Source organism: Phoenix dactylifera, unplaced genomic scaffold, assembly GCF_009389715.1.
Source record: "Phoenix dactylifera cultivar Barhee BC4 unplaced genomic scaffold, palm_55x_up_171113_PBpolish2nd_filt_p 000217F, whole genome shotgun sequence".
Taxonomy (NCBI): domain Eukaryota; kingdom Viridiplantae; phylum Streptophyta; class Magnoliopsida; order Arecales; family Arecaceae; genus Phoenix; species Phoenix dactylifera.
In genome coordinates this window covers 95,837-110,640 of record NW_024067727.1, presented here as the reverse complement: position 1 = coordinate 110,640, position 14,804 = coordinate 95,837, and the positions used below count along the sequence as shown (strand labels likewise).

General features: G+C 52.3%; 2 protein-coding genes across 5 annotated transcripts in view; one reads left to right on the top strand and one right to left on the bottom strand.

Annotated features, from left to right (window-relative positions):
- Positions 1-7,074: 7,074 nt before the first annotated feature.
- On the bottom strand, positions 7,075-8,448 carry LOC120105176. Its single transcript, XM_039117415.1, has 2 exons — positions 7,785-8,448; positions 7,075-7,676 (listed from the first exon to the last, which is right to left on the bottom strand). Exons 1-2 carry the CDS (start codon positions 8,446-8,448, stop codon positions 7,075-7,077), a joined length of 1,266 nt encoding a protein of 421 aa, XP_038973343.1.
- A 4,050-nt stretch (positions 8,449-12,498) lies between these two features.
- LOC103713295 (NAD-dependent protein deacetylase SRT1) overlaps positions 12,499-14,804 on the top strand; it is a 39,071-nt gene continuing 36,765 nt past the window's right edge. For 2 of the 4 annotated variants that reach the window (XM_039117420.1, XM_039117419.1), the window contains exon 1: positions 12,500-12,905. In XM_039117420.1, coding sequence (XP_038973348.1) covers positions 12,807-12,905 — 99 coding nt within the window. In that variant the 5' untranslated portion in view covers positions 12,500-12,806. Of the gene's footprint in view, positions 12,906-14,804 lie in introns of all 4 variants that reach the window. The other 2 variants (XM_039117418.1, XM_039117421.1) reach the window with 2 other exon arrangements.

The window sequence follows — 14,804 nt, the reverse complement described above, 5'->3', positions numbered from 1 at the left end:
AGGGCCGGCGCCGGGGAGCCCGGCCACCGGTTTTCCTTGCAGGACTTGCACACCCCCCGCGGCGGAGGACGCAGCCAGCCGGCGCACCGCCGTCCGCCTCCTGCAGCAGCGGAGCTCCTCCTTCTCCGGCTTCACGGCGGCCCCCGGGTCCAATTTCCAGCAACACTTACAAAAATAAAAGCTCATTTTGTCTCAAAGTTTTGAATAAGATTACAATATTGCATGCTTAGATACAATGTATTATGTTCCGCTCTAAAATCTTGGACCGTATAATATGCATATCGCATTAATTAAAAAAATAGATTACTCCTTATAAAAAGATAATTATTCTCAAATTTAAATGATTTTTAATTTTTCTAATTTTTTTAAACACACAAGAGTTTTTATTTACAACTCAAGCCTTGTTCACATATACTAAACCATAGCTGAAACAACATGAACTTGTGATAGATCCACCCACTGTGTCTACTTTCTCTCTTAATAAACATAATTCATCAACCAAAACAAGGAGTGTATTTATAAATTTGACTGCAAACAAACTATATCTATTATCCAATACTTCTTCCTCTTGTAAGTATAAAATGCCAACAATATATTTGATTCAAAATCTCATCATAGTTGTAGTATCTTTAAAAAAATGATGGGAGGTGATGTAACATCACACTTGTTGCTGGAATTTGGACCCGGGGGTGACCGCTAGGCCAGAAAGGGGGAGCTCCGGTTGGAATCGAGGATGAAGGGCGGCGGTCCGTCGTCGGGCGGCGTCCTCCTGGAGACCTGCAAGAAGCCGGTGGCCGGGCTGTCCGGCGCCGGCCCTCCGATGCTTAAGTCAGCAAGGTGTCGATATGAGGAAGAAGATGGAGACGGTGCGGGAGAGAGAGAGAGAGAGAGATAGAGCCAGCCCCCCCTTTTGGGTGGAGAAATTCTCCTTTTATAGGGAGGACCGGGTTACCTGTGGTGTGACAGAGCAGGTTGTCTGTTTGTACAATTGGTCATTAATGCTCGATCATGTAAGTCAATGCTATCATTGTACAAGATCAGGCCGAAGCCTTAAGCCGTCGAGGAGTCATGCCATCATTTGTAGGCTTGCGTATTTGCCGTAAGAGGCTCGATGTTCGTAGGTGATAGAGGCCATACGCTTTAATTGTTGAGTGAATCAGGTGTCTGCATAGCCCATACGCATTAATTGCTGCCAAACATAAGACGTAACCTTTCAACCATCTGGAGAGAAGGTAATCTCAAGCCATCAAGGGGGGTCTGCTCGGTCGACCTCCGTCCGAAGGGGTCTGCTCGGTCGACCCCCGCTCGGGGGGGTCTGCTCGGTCGACCCCCGCTCGGGGGGGGGGGGGGGTCTGCTCGGTCGACCTCCGCTCGGGGGGGTCTGCTCGGTCGACCCCGCTCGGGGGGGTCTGCTCGGTCGACCCCCGCTCGGGGGGGTCTGCTCACCGAAGTATGGCGATGTTTTTCTCCTTAACACTACCCCCCGACTTCCGAGCTCGAGCTGCTTGGGAGTTCGAGCGCGGGAAGTAGTTTCGGTTATGCTTTAAAAAAATTTCGAATTATCGCGCGTTTCCAGGTGCCTTAAATAGGCGGCGCCTCTTTCTCCGAAAACGTTTCATCAGGGTGCCCTTTCGTTTTTCGAAGCATCCTCGCGTCGTGGGCTCATGATGAGACTACACGATCCGACGCGACGCTTCTGTATTCGGGTGTCGGTTCGGAGTGAATGCGGCGCCTTTAGTTTTTAGGTTGACGCGTGTCACGATCTGAGCGGGGGGCAGCGCTCCGGTTTGCAGATCCAGACTGTCGGCGGGGGATATATATATATATACATCCCTCGTCGGTCGCCTCCCCCTGTTGCCTGCATCTCCCTCCTTCCTTCTTCTCAGTCCGAAGTAACCGATCTCCGGTGAACCTCTGTCAGGTCTTTTTCGTTCGTTCAGAGTTTTCTTTTCCTTCCTTTCTTCTTTTCCAATGGGTTCTGGTCCAGGCGAGCTTGGGTCTACCATGGGCGAGGTTGAAGTCGAGATGGTCGAGGAGTGGTTTTTTCCTCGGCGAGGGTTCCGTTTGGAGCCCGCCGGATTGGGGGATCGAGTAACGAACCCCCCAGTAGGCCGGATCGGAGTGTATCGGGAGGCACTCTAGGCCGGCCTACGGTTTCCTCTGCATGGGTTCGTGAACGAGTTGCTTACGGAGTACCAGCTAGTCCCGGCGCAACTTGCTCCGAACGCATGGAGGACAATCGTTGGGTTCCTGTCGCTGTGCCTGGCGTACGGGATCCCGACCTCCGTAAATGCCTTCCGGCGACTTTTTATGTTAAAGTCGAACCCGGGAGACGGAGAGTGGCTTTACGTCGCCCTTCAGGCGGGTCGGCCACTCTTCCACGGTGCCCCGTCGTCCATTCATGACTGGAAGAAGAAATTTTTCTTCTTGGGTTCTGAGCGGACGTGGGGGTTTGACCCCAGGTGGAGGCCGAGCCGGCTCAGGGCTGTCAACAAAATGCCAAGGCTTTCTACGCGCGAGCAGAAAATCCTCGACGCCATTCGCAGCCTCGGGGACGGTATTCTCCTAAGCGGCCTCATAAGCGAGGACGCTTTAGTGAATGTAGGCCTGAGCTCGGCGCGTCCTCAGGGTAAGGGCAATAGTAGGAAGCTTGTCTCCTTTTCTTTTTTTTTTTTAACGTTCTGGGTCTTATTCTGCTCGTCCTTGCAGATATCGCGAAGATGGTTACTAAGAGCGAAGTATTATACGCTCGGTTCCGGAAGAGGGCGGCTGAGCTCGGAGGGGAGCCGCTTGAGCCGAAGAAGAAAGCAAAGGTCCCCTCCCCTCGAGTCGGCTCTCCTGAGGCCGCTAGAAGGGGAGGGTCGAGCTCCGAGCCCGCAGGCTCGGAGGGGGCGGCGTTGGCACTTGCGTGTCCGGCGCCAATCTCTCAGATCCCTAGTCGGCCTCCCGCCCAACCTAAGGGGCCGGCACTCGAGCCAGGGAGCAGCCAAGGGGCCGCGAGGCCAGAGGCAGGTGGGTCCGGCTGTCCCGACCCGGCGGGGAATCAAGAGCGGCGGTTCTACGTCGTGGAGTGGACATTGTTCGAGGACGAGTCGGCCCTCGAAAACATTGAAACGGCGCGGCAACTTTTCCGCGTCGCGCTCCTCCCGGCCGACAGGGCGAGGATTCAGGCTATGAGCCAGAACCAGTTCTTGGACTCGGCCCGCTTCTCCGCAATTCGGGTAAGTTTTTGTTTAGTATTTCCTCGCACAGTTTTTTTTTTTTTGTCCTCCCTTGGCCTAACTTTTGCTTTGTTTGCAGCATCTCCATGAGAACGAGACCCTGATCGCCCTCAATACGGACTACCGAGATCGGGCTCGTCGGTGCTCGCAAGCATGGGAGGGGGCCAAGAAGAAGGCGGCGGAGGCCGAGAAAAAGGTGGCAGAGCTCGAGCTCCATAAGAAGGAGCTCTTGCTCAGAGTAGGCGCCACCGAAGACGAAGTCAAGCTCCTGTCGATGGCGCTTGATGAAGAGAAGGCGGCCCATGCTCTGACTAGATCAGAGCTGCGGGCCGCCGAGGCTCGCCTAGCCGAGGCGCGGTCCCTGCTCGTCGTCCGCGAGCAGGCAATAAGGAGCGCAGAGCTCAAGGCCGAGGAGCTCCAAACTCGGCTCGGAGCCCAGGAGAAGGAGGCCCAGGAGCGGGCTCGGAACGCCGTCCAGCTCTTCCGTGAATCGGAAGAGTTTTGGGAGTTGCTCGAGGAGGAAGCTGTAAACGGCCTTATTCAAGGGTTCACCGACTTCCGCAATCAACTGCGCCGGCTTTGCCCCGACTTCGATCTCAATCTGCTTCAGCCCGGAGCCGGAGTTGAGGGCCTCGAGACGGAGTCGGCCGAGGCGACCGGAGAGGTTGCTACGGAGGCCACCACGGAGGCCACTCGGGGAGCCACTCCCGAGGTCGTGTCTAGAGGCATTGAAGGCGGCGAGCCCGAGACCACTGCCGGAGGGACCGAAGCTGGGGCGTTGAAGTCGAGCCCGGGGAGATCTCGACCGGAGATGCCCCCACGGCCGCCTCTTAGTCGTGCTTTTTCTTTTCCTTTTTCTTTTGTAATGGAGTCGGCTTGTGTCTACCGCACGGCCGAGGCAATTTTGTACTTGGTCTTGGCTTTTGAATGAAAGTTTTTCAATTTTCGTTGACTATAGTACACTTTCTAACCATCGTTCCTCTAAGACTTTGTTGCTCGGACTTCCGGGCTGCTGAGGCGCTAGATCGAAAAGACGCCCGAGCCCGTCGAGCTCTTAGGTCTAGGTTGGAGTTTCACGGCCGCAAAGCTCAGGGCCTCGGCCGTGGGGCGCCTTGCTCTAATCATCGTATCAAGCAGCTAGCTTGCAGCCCGAATCAGACCCTCCGAGCTCGGGGTTACATTTCACCGAGCGGTCGAAAGACTGACCTATGGCTTAAGTAGGCGCGTTCAACTATATTTGTAATCGACTCGGCGGAGGACCCCGATATTGGCCGGAGTACTTCCAGTAAAAGCATCCGACACGAAAATGAACGAAACGTGTAATGAACAAGGTAGGCGCCAATCAAAACGTACCTTGTTGGGGCTGCACGCCCCGAGCCGCGAACTGTTCGTAGAGGGCGGCCCCGAGTTTAATCCAACGCACGGGGCCGTAGCCTTTTGAGCTTGCACATGGAGCTACCACTGGCTTCGGGGTGCCCGGATCAATGGTCGGCGAGGACCGAGCCGAGCCCGATAATCGGTGGAGATCGAGCCGAGCTCGATAGAGGACCGCATCTCGAGCTGTTGGATGACCACGAACATTTTCGGGGAGACCACGAGGGTGCTCCATCATCCCAAAGTATCGGGGCATCCCGACCGTAGTCGAGGTATTTGATGGAGATCGAGGTGAGCTCGATAGCTGATGGAGATCGAGCCGAGCTCGACGGTTGGTGGAGATCGAGCCGAGCTCGATGACCGATGGAGATCGAGCCGAGCTCGATGACCGATGGAGATCGAGCCGAGCTCGATGGTCGGTGGAGATCGAGCCGAGCTCGATAGCTAATGAAGATCGAGCCGAGCTCGATGACTGATGGAGATCGAGCCGAGCTCGATAGCTGATGGAGATCGAGCCGAGCTCGATGGTTGGTGGAGATCGAGCCGAGCTCGATAGCTGATGGAGATCGAGCCGAGCTCGATGACCGATGGAGATCGAGCCGAGCTCGATGGTCGGCGGAGACCGAGCCGAGCTCGATAGCTAATGGAGATCAAGCCGAGCTCGATGACTGATGGAGATCGAGCCGAGCTCGATGGTTGGTGGAGATCGAGCCGAGCTCGATACCTGATGGAGGTCGAGCCGAGCTCGAGGACTGATGAAGATCGAGCCGAGCTCAATGGTTGGTGGAGATCGAGCCGAGCTCGATAGCTAATGGAGATCGAGCCGAGCTCGATGGTCGGCGGAGATCGAGCCGAGCTCGATGGTCGGCGGAGATCGAGCCGAGCTCGATGGTCGGCGGAGATCGAGCCGAGCTCGATGGTCGGCGGAGATCGAGCCGAGCTCGATAGCTAATGGAGATCGAGCCGAGCTCGATGACTGATGGAGATCGAGCCGAGCTCGATAGCTGATGGAGATCGAGCCGAGCTCGATGGTTGGTGGAGATCGAGCCGAGCTCGATACCTGATGGAGGTCGAGCCGAGCTTGGCGGAGATCGAGCCGAGCTCGATAGCTAATGGAGATCGAGCCGAGCTCGATGACTGATGGAGATCGAGTCGAGCTCGATAGCTGATGGAGATCGAGCCGAGCTCGATGGTTGGTGGAGATCGAGCCGAGCTCGATACCTGATGAAGGTCGAGCCGAGCTCGATGACTGATGAAGATCGAGCCGAGCTCGATAGATGATGGAGATCGATGGAGATCGGCGTTCTGAATTTTGGCTGAGGCGCCCGGCTTTGCTTGGTTCTATTTGTGCCCAAGCAGGATCGTATATACGAGCTGGGCCGGGTCGTCTGGAAGTCAGCATGTAGACATCAGGAGAATTTTATCACAACTAAGCAATTGCGAATAAATCATTGTAGCAAGGTGAGACTTATAATTGATACGGAGGACCCTTTGGGACACTATTGGTAGTACACCCGGAGGTTTTCGGAACTCCAGCTGTGTGGAATGGGAGTCCCGTCAAGAGATCTCAGCTTGTATGCTCCAGGTCGCTGGACGCGCGCGATCTGGTAGGGTCCCTCCCAGTTCGGGGCCAGCTTCCCTCGCTCGGTTGGTTGGGATGCTTCTGCCCTCCTAAGGACAAGGTCCCCCGCTTTGAAGGATTTAACCTTGACCCTGGCGTTGTAGTATTGCGCCATCTTTTGCTGGTATCTTGCCATGCGAACTCGGGCAGCTTCCCTGGTCTCCTCGATTAGGTCCAGATTATTCTGAGCTGCGAGGAGCTGGAGCTAGCGTCAAAATGCTCCACCCTTGGAGAGGGAAGCCCGATCTCCAGGGAGATGACGGCTTCTGTCCCGTACGTCAGATTGAAAGGAGTTTCGCCGGTGGGTACGCGGAACGTGGTCCGGTAAGCCCACAGGATGTTGTACAGGTCTTCGACCCACTGCCCCTTGGACTGGTCGAGTCTGGCCTTGAGCCCCTGCAAAATAGTACGATTTGTTACCTCGGTTTCTCCATTTGTTTGTGGATGCGCGACCGAGGTGAAGCGGTGATCGATGCCAAGCTCGGAGCAGAATTTTCTGAAACGGGCGTTGTCGAACTGACGACTGTTGTCTGATATGAGGACGCGGGGGAATCCGAATCTGCAAATTATCGACTTCCAGATGAAGTCTCGCATCTTCTGCTCGGTGATCCGGGCAAGCGGCTCGGCCTCCACCCATTTAGTGAAATAATCGATGGAGACGACTAGGAATTTCCTTTGCCCGGTCGCCAGGGAGAACGGCCCCAAGATGTCGATTCCCCATTGGGCAAACGGCCAGGGGGAACTGATCGAGGTCAGCAGGGCCGAGGGCCGGCGTTGGACATTGGCGTTCCTCTGGCATCGGTCACACCTTCGGACGAAATCCAGAGTATCTTTCTGGAGTGTTGGCCAGTAGTAGCCTTAGCGCAAAATCTTGTGCGCTAACGCTCGTCCCCCCAGATGATTCCCGCAGATCCCCTCGTGGACCTCGCGCATCGCATAGTCCACCTCTGTCGGGCGAAGGCACCTGAGGAGGGGAGAGGTAAAGGATCTTCGATAGAGCTTACCCTCGTGCAATATGTACCGGGCAGCCAAGCGCTTCACCCGGCGGGCCTCATGCTCATCGCTGGGGAGGGCTTCATCCTGCAAGTAGTTGACGAGCTCATCCATCCAGCTCGGCTCAACTTCGATGCAAAGGGCCGGCTCGGGCTCCTCTGTGCTGGATTTTTGAAGATACTCCAGCGCTGCTGCCTTCGGAAGCTCGCTCATGCGGAAAGACGCCAGCTTTGATAGTTGATCTGCTCTGAGGTTCTCCGTTCTGGCGATGTGTTGGATGTGGAAGGAGTTCAGAGTCGAGGTGAGATCCCGCACTTTCCGAAGATATTCTTGCATCGTGGGCTCTTTGGCTTCGAAATCACCCAAGATCTGGTTCACGACCAACTGGGAGTCGCTGAAGGCCCTTAGGTCCTTCACTCTTAGCTCCTTGGCCAACTTGAGCCCGGCGACAAGTGCTTCGTACTCTGCTGCATTGTTGGAGGCGGAGAATTCGAAGCGCAGGGCCTGCTCGGCGACCACTCCATCTGGACTGGTGAGGATGAGGCCCGCTCTGCTACCCCCCGAGTTCGAAGAACCATCAACATGCAGGGTCCATGTCGAGTTCGGAATCTGCTCCGCCGGCGCTAGCTCGGGCTCAGGCTCGTCCGGCACGGTGCACTCGACTATGAAGTCGGCGAGTGCCTGTGCCTTGATCGCCGGCCTGGGTCGATACTCGAGGTCGAACTCCCCAAGCTCGATGGCCCATTTGGTAACCCGACCGGCACGATCTGATCGCTGCAGGATCTGCTTCACCGGTTGGTCGGTCAGTACGGCCACAGTGTGAACTTGAAAATAGGGTCGGAGCCTCCGGGCTGAAACGACCAAGGCGTAGGCTGTCTTCTCGAGCTTGGTGTATCGGGTCTCAGCATCCCTCAAGACCCGACTTGTGTAATATACCGGCTTTTGGAGCTTGCTCTCCTCCCAGACCAGGACCGAGCTCACAGCTATAGGAGAGACGGCTAAATACAAGTAGAGGAGCTCGCCCTGTTGAGGCTTCGTGAGTAGCGGAGGAGAGGCAAGAAGACGCTTGAGCTCCTCAAAAGCCTGCTGACATTGGGCCGACCATAGAAAGTCTTTTGGCTTCTTGAGAGCCGCAAAGAACGGGAGGCAGCGCTCGACCGATCGGAAGACGAATCTTTCGAGGGCTGCGACCCGGCCCGTAAGCCGCTGCACTTCCTTCACTGTCCTTGGCGGCGTCATCTCCTAGAGCGCTCGGATCTTCTCGGGGTTGGCCTCGATTCCCCGCTGTGTGATTACGAAGCCAAGGAACTTGCCCGAGGTGACTCCGAACGCATATTTGGCCGGATTGAGCTTCATTCGGTACTTTCGGAGTATGGAGAATGCTTCGCTGAGGTCGGCCACATGGTTTTGCGCCATTTTGCTCTTCACCAGCATGCCGTCTACATAGACCTCCATGTTTCGACCTATCTGATCTTTGAAGATTTGGCTGACCAGCCTCTGATAAGTTGCTCCAGCATTCTTTAAGCCGAAGGGCATCACCTTGTAGCAGTAGGTAGCCCGCCGGTGATGAAGGCCGTCTTTTCCTCGTCCTCCGGTGCCATCCGGATCTGGTTGTATCCGGAGAAGGCGTCCATAAATGTCAACAGCTCGTGTCCCGAGGTGGAGTCCACGAGCTGATCAATGCTGGGGAGTGAAAAGCTGTCCTTCGGGCAGGCCTTGTTCAGGTCGGTGTAGTCCACGCACATGCGCCATTTTCCGCTGGCTTTTTTGACGAGGACCACATTGGCGAGCCACTCCGGATAGGATATCTCCCGGATGAAGCCGGCCTTGAGGAGTTTGTCGACTTCCTCGGCGATCGCTCGTTGTCGTTCTGGAGCGGTGCTTCGCTTCTTTTGCCGCACGGGCTTGCAGGGCTTCACCTGAAGCCGGTGGACCGCGACCTCAGGGTCTATCCCTGGCATATCTGCAGGCGACCAGGCGAAGACATCCATGTTGCTTTGCAGGAAGCTGATGAGGTGATCCCTCTCGCGGGTGTCAAGGCCGGAGCCGACCTGCACAGTTAGTTCGGGGGAATTTTCTTGCAGGGGAATTTGAACGAGCAGCTCGCCAGGCTCTACCCTATTCTTCTGAGGGCCGACCCGTGCCTCTAGGGTTTCGGCCGAGGACTTGTCTGTTGTTGAAATCGACGCCTCGGCCGGCTGCCTTGCCTCATGGGTCGCATGTAGCACCGTCTGGCTACCGTTTGTTCCCCACGAACTTCGCCGACTCCTTGGCTGGTGGGAAATCGCATGAGCAAGTGGCGGGTCGAGACTATGGCTCGGAGAGCGTTGAGCCCTGGTCGCCCGAGGATGGCATTATAAGCTGAGGGCAGGTGCACCACGAGGAAATCCATCTTCACGGTGCTCTCCGGGGGGCGAGTCCGACCGTGACTAGGAGGTCGACCTCGCCCTCTACTGGGACCGAGTCCCCAGTGAAGCCGACCAGCGGGGCGTTCATCCTCCGCAGCTGCTTTTCCGTCATCCCCATTCTGGAATAGGCATCAAAGTACAAAACGTTCGCCGAGCTTTCATTATCAATCAAAACACGTTTTACATCAAATTTGTTCACAACCATAGAGACGACCACAGCATCGTCATGGGGAGTTTCAACTCCCTTTAGGTCCTCATCTGAGAATGAGATGGCCTCCGAGGCGCGCAAGCGCTTCGGGGTGGTTCCTCCCTCTAGAGCTCCTCCAACCGAGGCCCCGCCTCGGATGGTGTTGATGGTGCCGGCGATGGGCCTGTTGGCATTTGGATCTTTGGGCTGTGGGGGATTCTCCGCTGGCCTTCCTGCGGGCCGGTTCCGCACGAACCGGTCGAGCACTCCTCGGCGAATGAGTGCTTCAATCTCGTCCCGGAGCTGGAAGCATTCCTCCGTGTCATGGCCGTGGTCCCGGTGGAAGCGGCAGTACTTTCGGAGGTTACGCCAGGCCCCGGGATCCCGCCTTGGGGGCGGGGGTCGGAAGTAGTCCCGGCCCTCGATCTCCATAAGGATCTCGGTCCGGGGAGCAGTGAGGGGAGTGTAATTTTCGTACCTCCCGTTGGGTGTGCGGGGCCGTATTGGTGGCCTCAGGCGAGAAGGGGACCTTTGCCGAGGCGGTCCTTGCAGCCGGGGTAGGTGCTTCAGGCGAGGCGGGCGCTCGGCTCGACGCGGGGACGGGCTTCTGGGGCGGCCACGGTCCTCACGACGCCTTTTCTGTTTCTTAGATGTCTGCTCGACCCCGCTCCGCCTGGAAGCCATCGCTTCCTCGGCTTTTGCGTACTTTCGCGCCCGAACCAACATCTCTGTGAGGTCAGTGGGGAAGTTCTTCTCGATGGAGAAGAGGAATCTATAAGACCGGGCTCCAGTCTTCAGTGCCGACATGGCAATTGACTGGTCAAGCTCCCGGACTTCCCATGTTGCAGCAATGAAACGGTCCAGGTATTCCCTGAGAGATTCTCCCTCCTTTTGTTTTATGTCGAGGAGGGAGTCGGAGGTCCGCCGCTGAGGTCGGCTGGCAGCAAAAGTGCTGGCGAACTGCCTGCCGAGCTGTTCGAAGGAGGAGACGGTGCTAAGCTTTAGCCCAGTAAACCAGAGCCGGGCTGCTCCTCGGAGTGTTGCTGGAAAGACTTTACAAAGAGAGCCTCCGAGGCTCCCTGTAGGGCCATTAAGGCCCGATAGCTTTCCAGGTGGTCGAGGGGGTCGGTCCTGCCGTTGTAGGGCTCCACCTGAGGCATCTTGAATCTTGGCGGGACCGGCTCATCTTCAATTTGCTGGGAGAAGGGGGACCTCGTGGTGAACTCGAAGTCACCATTGCGTCCCGCTTTCCTGCCGGGTTACCTGTGGTGTGATAGAGCAGGTTGTCTGTTTGTACAATTGGTCATTAATGCTCGATCATGTAAGTCAATGCTATCATTGTACAAGATCAGGCTGAAGCCTTAAGCCGTCGAGGAGTCATGCCATCATTTGTAGGCATGCGTATTTGCCGTAAGAGGCTCGATGTCCGTAGGTGATGGAGGCCATACGTTTTAATTGTTGAGTGAATCAAGTGTCTGCACAGCCCATACGCATTAATTGCTGCCAAACATAAGATGTAACCTTTCAACCGTCTGGAGAGAAGGTAATCTCAAGCCATCAAGGGGGGTCTGCTCGGTCGACCTCCGTCCGAAGGGGTCTGCTTGGTCGACCCCCGCTCGGGGGGGTCTGCTCACCGAAGTATGGCGATGTTTTTCCCCTTAACAACACTCATATATAAAAAAAAAATCAGTTGTATTTCTATCCACCTATCCCTAATTGGATGACAATTAATGCAATAAGAATATACTTCATCTAAACAGGCCAACAAGAAATACCGATTGTTGATGCCACTTCAATTGTCTCTGGAGAGTCAACATTTATCTCTAATCATCCAGCATGAATTCCAATATGGCTCGGAAAGCCCATGCAATCAATTATAATTTACCGTTCTTTCAAGCCAATAAGTTTACTAATTCTCATCCAACATATTGGCCGCGGAGAAGTGACCTCTCCCCTTTCTCCAACAACTCAAATCAAAAAGGATATTCAATAATAATGATATTAGCTTCTGAACCAACTTTCAATCAAATCAAAAACTATTACATAGTTCAGAAAATTCTCCTAAATTGAGCGGTCTCCTCATAAATAAGGTGTAAGCCAAGCCATGATGCACCTTGTCTGCATGCTACATCCTTAAATGGAGAAACTATTTCTTACACTGTGTATTAATCACAGTTGCTTAATTTTATAGCGATGCACCGAGATACATGCTTGATAAATAAGAAACATGAAAACAAACAGTGTAGAAAAATTTTTTTCTATAAAAAAATTTATAAAAGATTAAAAAATAAAAATATATTATCTATCATGCAAGCAGCTAATAGCAACTGTTAGTTTTTATGGACCCTATCCGTCAAGAATGTAATTAAGTTTTCACAAAAGAGATCGAAAACAGAGCTTCCAAATATATATTTAAAGAGGCCAATAGAGCTGTCGACTGGGTGGCTGCCTATGCGGCTAATCATTCAGTGTATATCTTATGGTTAGAAGAGGAGGAGTTGCTTCAGGCACTATGTAAGTTCGTAATTTTTGATTTTATTAGATGTATTTATGCAAATATTGTATGAGGAACCACCAAAGCCGAAAAAAAAAAAAAGAAAAAAAAAAAAAAGAGAAAAAGAAGAAAAAAAAGAAAGAGAGACCGGTAAAAAGTCCCCACCCCTCCCCGACGACGCAACGCCGCCCATTCACAAATGCCGTCATATCTCCCCTCCCCTCCCCTCCAAGAAACGACAAGAAAACCTTCTAGAAGAAGTTTTTGTGGAAAAAGGCTCTGAACGGGGCTTGAGCGGACCGGATCCAACCCGTTTCCGTTGTATGAATTCGCCAGCCGGAGTCTTCCGGTTTTCCGGGCGGACAGAGCCTAAGTGAGAGGAAGAAACGGAAGACCTTCGCCTCTCTCGTCCCTTTTCCGAGCTTTCCCTTGGGAGAAGAATCCAAACCCTAGAGAGAGAAGGGTTTAGCGAGATTTTTGAGTAGAGAGGAGAAGGGGGGAGAGAGCCATGTCTTTGGGTTACGCGGAGAAGCTGTCGTACAGAGAAGATGTGGGTACTGTGGGGATGTCGGAGATCTTCGACCCACCGGATGTTCTGCAGCAAAAGGTGGTGTTCTTGACCCTCCCATTGCTCCAACCTTCTTGATGGATTTCAGTGCTTTTTATGCTGTTTCTTTCTTTTTGTGATTGTCTTCTCATTGGGCTTTGTCCGAAGAATGGACGAGTGTTAATGGTGTTAATGGTTTGGCATTGATGTTTGCTTGGCGAAAATTGGACGAGTTCTAAAATGGTTTTGATCCAAGAAAGACTCAAACTCGTTACAGTTGATTTGAGGAGAAACAGTTTTTGGCGTTGTTGCGAGGATTCTGTGCTGGGTGGATTGCTTGAAGGAAGATTGTTATGAGGATTGAAAAGAGAGAGAAGGGTTTTCAACTAGGTGCTTTTTTTTTTACCGTGGATTATTGGATGGTTGTATAGGAAAATTAGGGATTTTACCATGATTGGCTCTGTGGTTTTTGATTTGAAAGTTTGTTTGGCGTGGAGTAGTTGTTTTGTTTTGGACCAACCTTCTATAGGCCTCTAACTTGAAAAAAATGGTTACAAAAAGGCTGAGCTATACATTTTTCTTGTCTAGCTGTCCTCTTTTGAATTGTAATCCTGATAAATCAGATTGTGATATGGTTAGTCGAAGCATGGTATTACCTAAATACCTTTGGAGGTCATGTTCATACTGAGGGGGATCGAGGTCCATTATCGCAAAGTAGGAGTTTTTATGGCTGAAGAGTGATTAAAAGAAGAAATTAAATAGGGATTTCATTGTTACAGATACAATATCAGCCTATTAGGCAAAGCCTTGTGAAGAATCACTAGTTTATTCCTTTATGGCTTGCTGCTTTATAATAAATGATTTATGCAGATGAAAGATGCCAGAATTAAAGGATTCATGGGTTCAATGTTGTTGCTGGAATCTGGGTAAGGCTGTGAAAAGAGAGATGTGGTGATACCACTGCCAAAGAAACTAGAGTTGCAAAGATTTTCTTTCTATTATCAAGGGTTATGTAGCTGTTGTAAAATGCTGTTAATTAGGAGATGTCATTGTTGCCTTGATAACAATGAAGGCAAGGAGTAAAATCTTGATATTGGTACCATAGTGACAGCTGGCTGGTATGATACGTTTTGCATTGCACACCACACTGATGAAGAGAATTGATCCATACAATTTGATATGGCTGGTCCACCCAATTTAGGGACTGTTTCAATCTTCTTCTTTGTTCTTTTCCTCATGTCTTTGATGCTGTGTTTCTGCAAATATTGATTTGAGTGTGTCATCCTATTCAAAATGTGTGTCAAAGCTTCTGCATTGCCAGTTTATCATGCAACGTTACACGGCTTGCAGTTAAAGATACATAGAAAGCATAACCATGTCAAAAATAAACAGTTATTTTACTAGAAGCCAACCTTTTAGGGTTCAACCGAAAACCAAGTTTTTGTGATTTTAGTCTGAGGTTCATGCTCCAAGTCATGAATTCAGTGATTGCACATTAGTAAATCTTCCTTCAACATAATCCTTAAAATATTTTCCTCAATTTAACAATGATTTGATCTTGGATGTTTAAATAACTAAAATAAGGGATAGAGAGAATGTTTACCAAGCTAGTAGCTTGTACTATCCTGAAATATTCATAGATCTCAGCTTGAATTGTCCAAAATCAGGTTGTAGGGACCTCCACCATTCTCTTTTTGCTTGTTCCCTTTTCAAAATGGTGGAGAAGGGGGTAAAGAAACCCCTTAAACTGGCACTCTTTTGTGGTTCAGAGCTAGTTTGGGATTAATTGACCTTAATATAGTTGACAAGGTGGTTTGGTCCTGATTTGTCATGACTGGGGCTGATTGGTCTGTCACGTACCAGCTCAAGGCTTGTAAGACCATTATTTGATTCCAAGGTGCCGAACATCCAATGACAACATGTCAACATGCGGGAGGGAATGAAAGTAGTTGGCGAAAG

Excerpts from the sequence above, each read along its gene's own strand:
- LOC120105176 (XM_039117415.1), bottom strand. The coding sequence starts at position 8,448 with ATGACGCCGCCAAGGACAGTGAAGGAAGTGCAGCGGCTTACGGGCCGG. Across the intron at positions 7,677-7,784 it reads ATGGACCCTGCATGTTGATG|CAGAGTACGAAGCACTTGTC; the intron begins GTTCTTCGAACT and ends CCAACAATGCAG.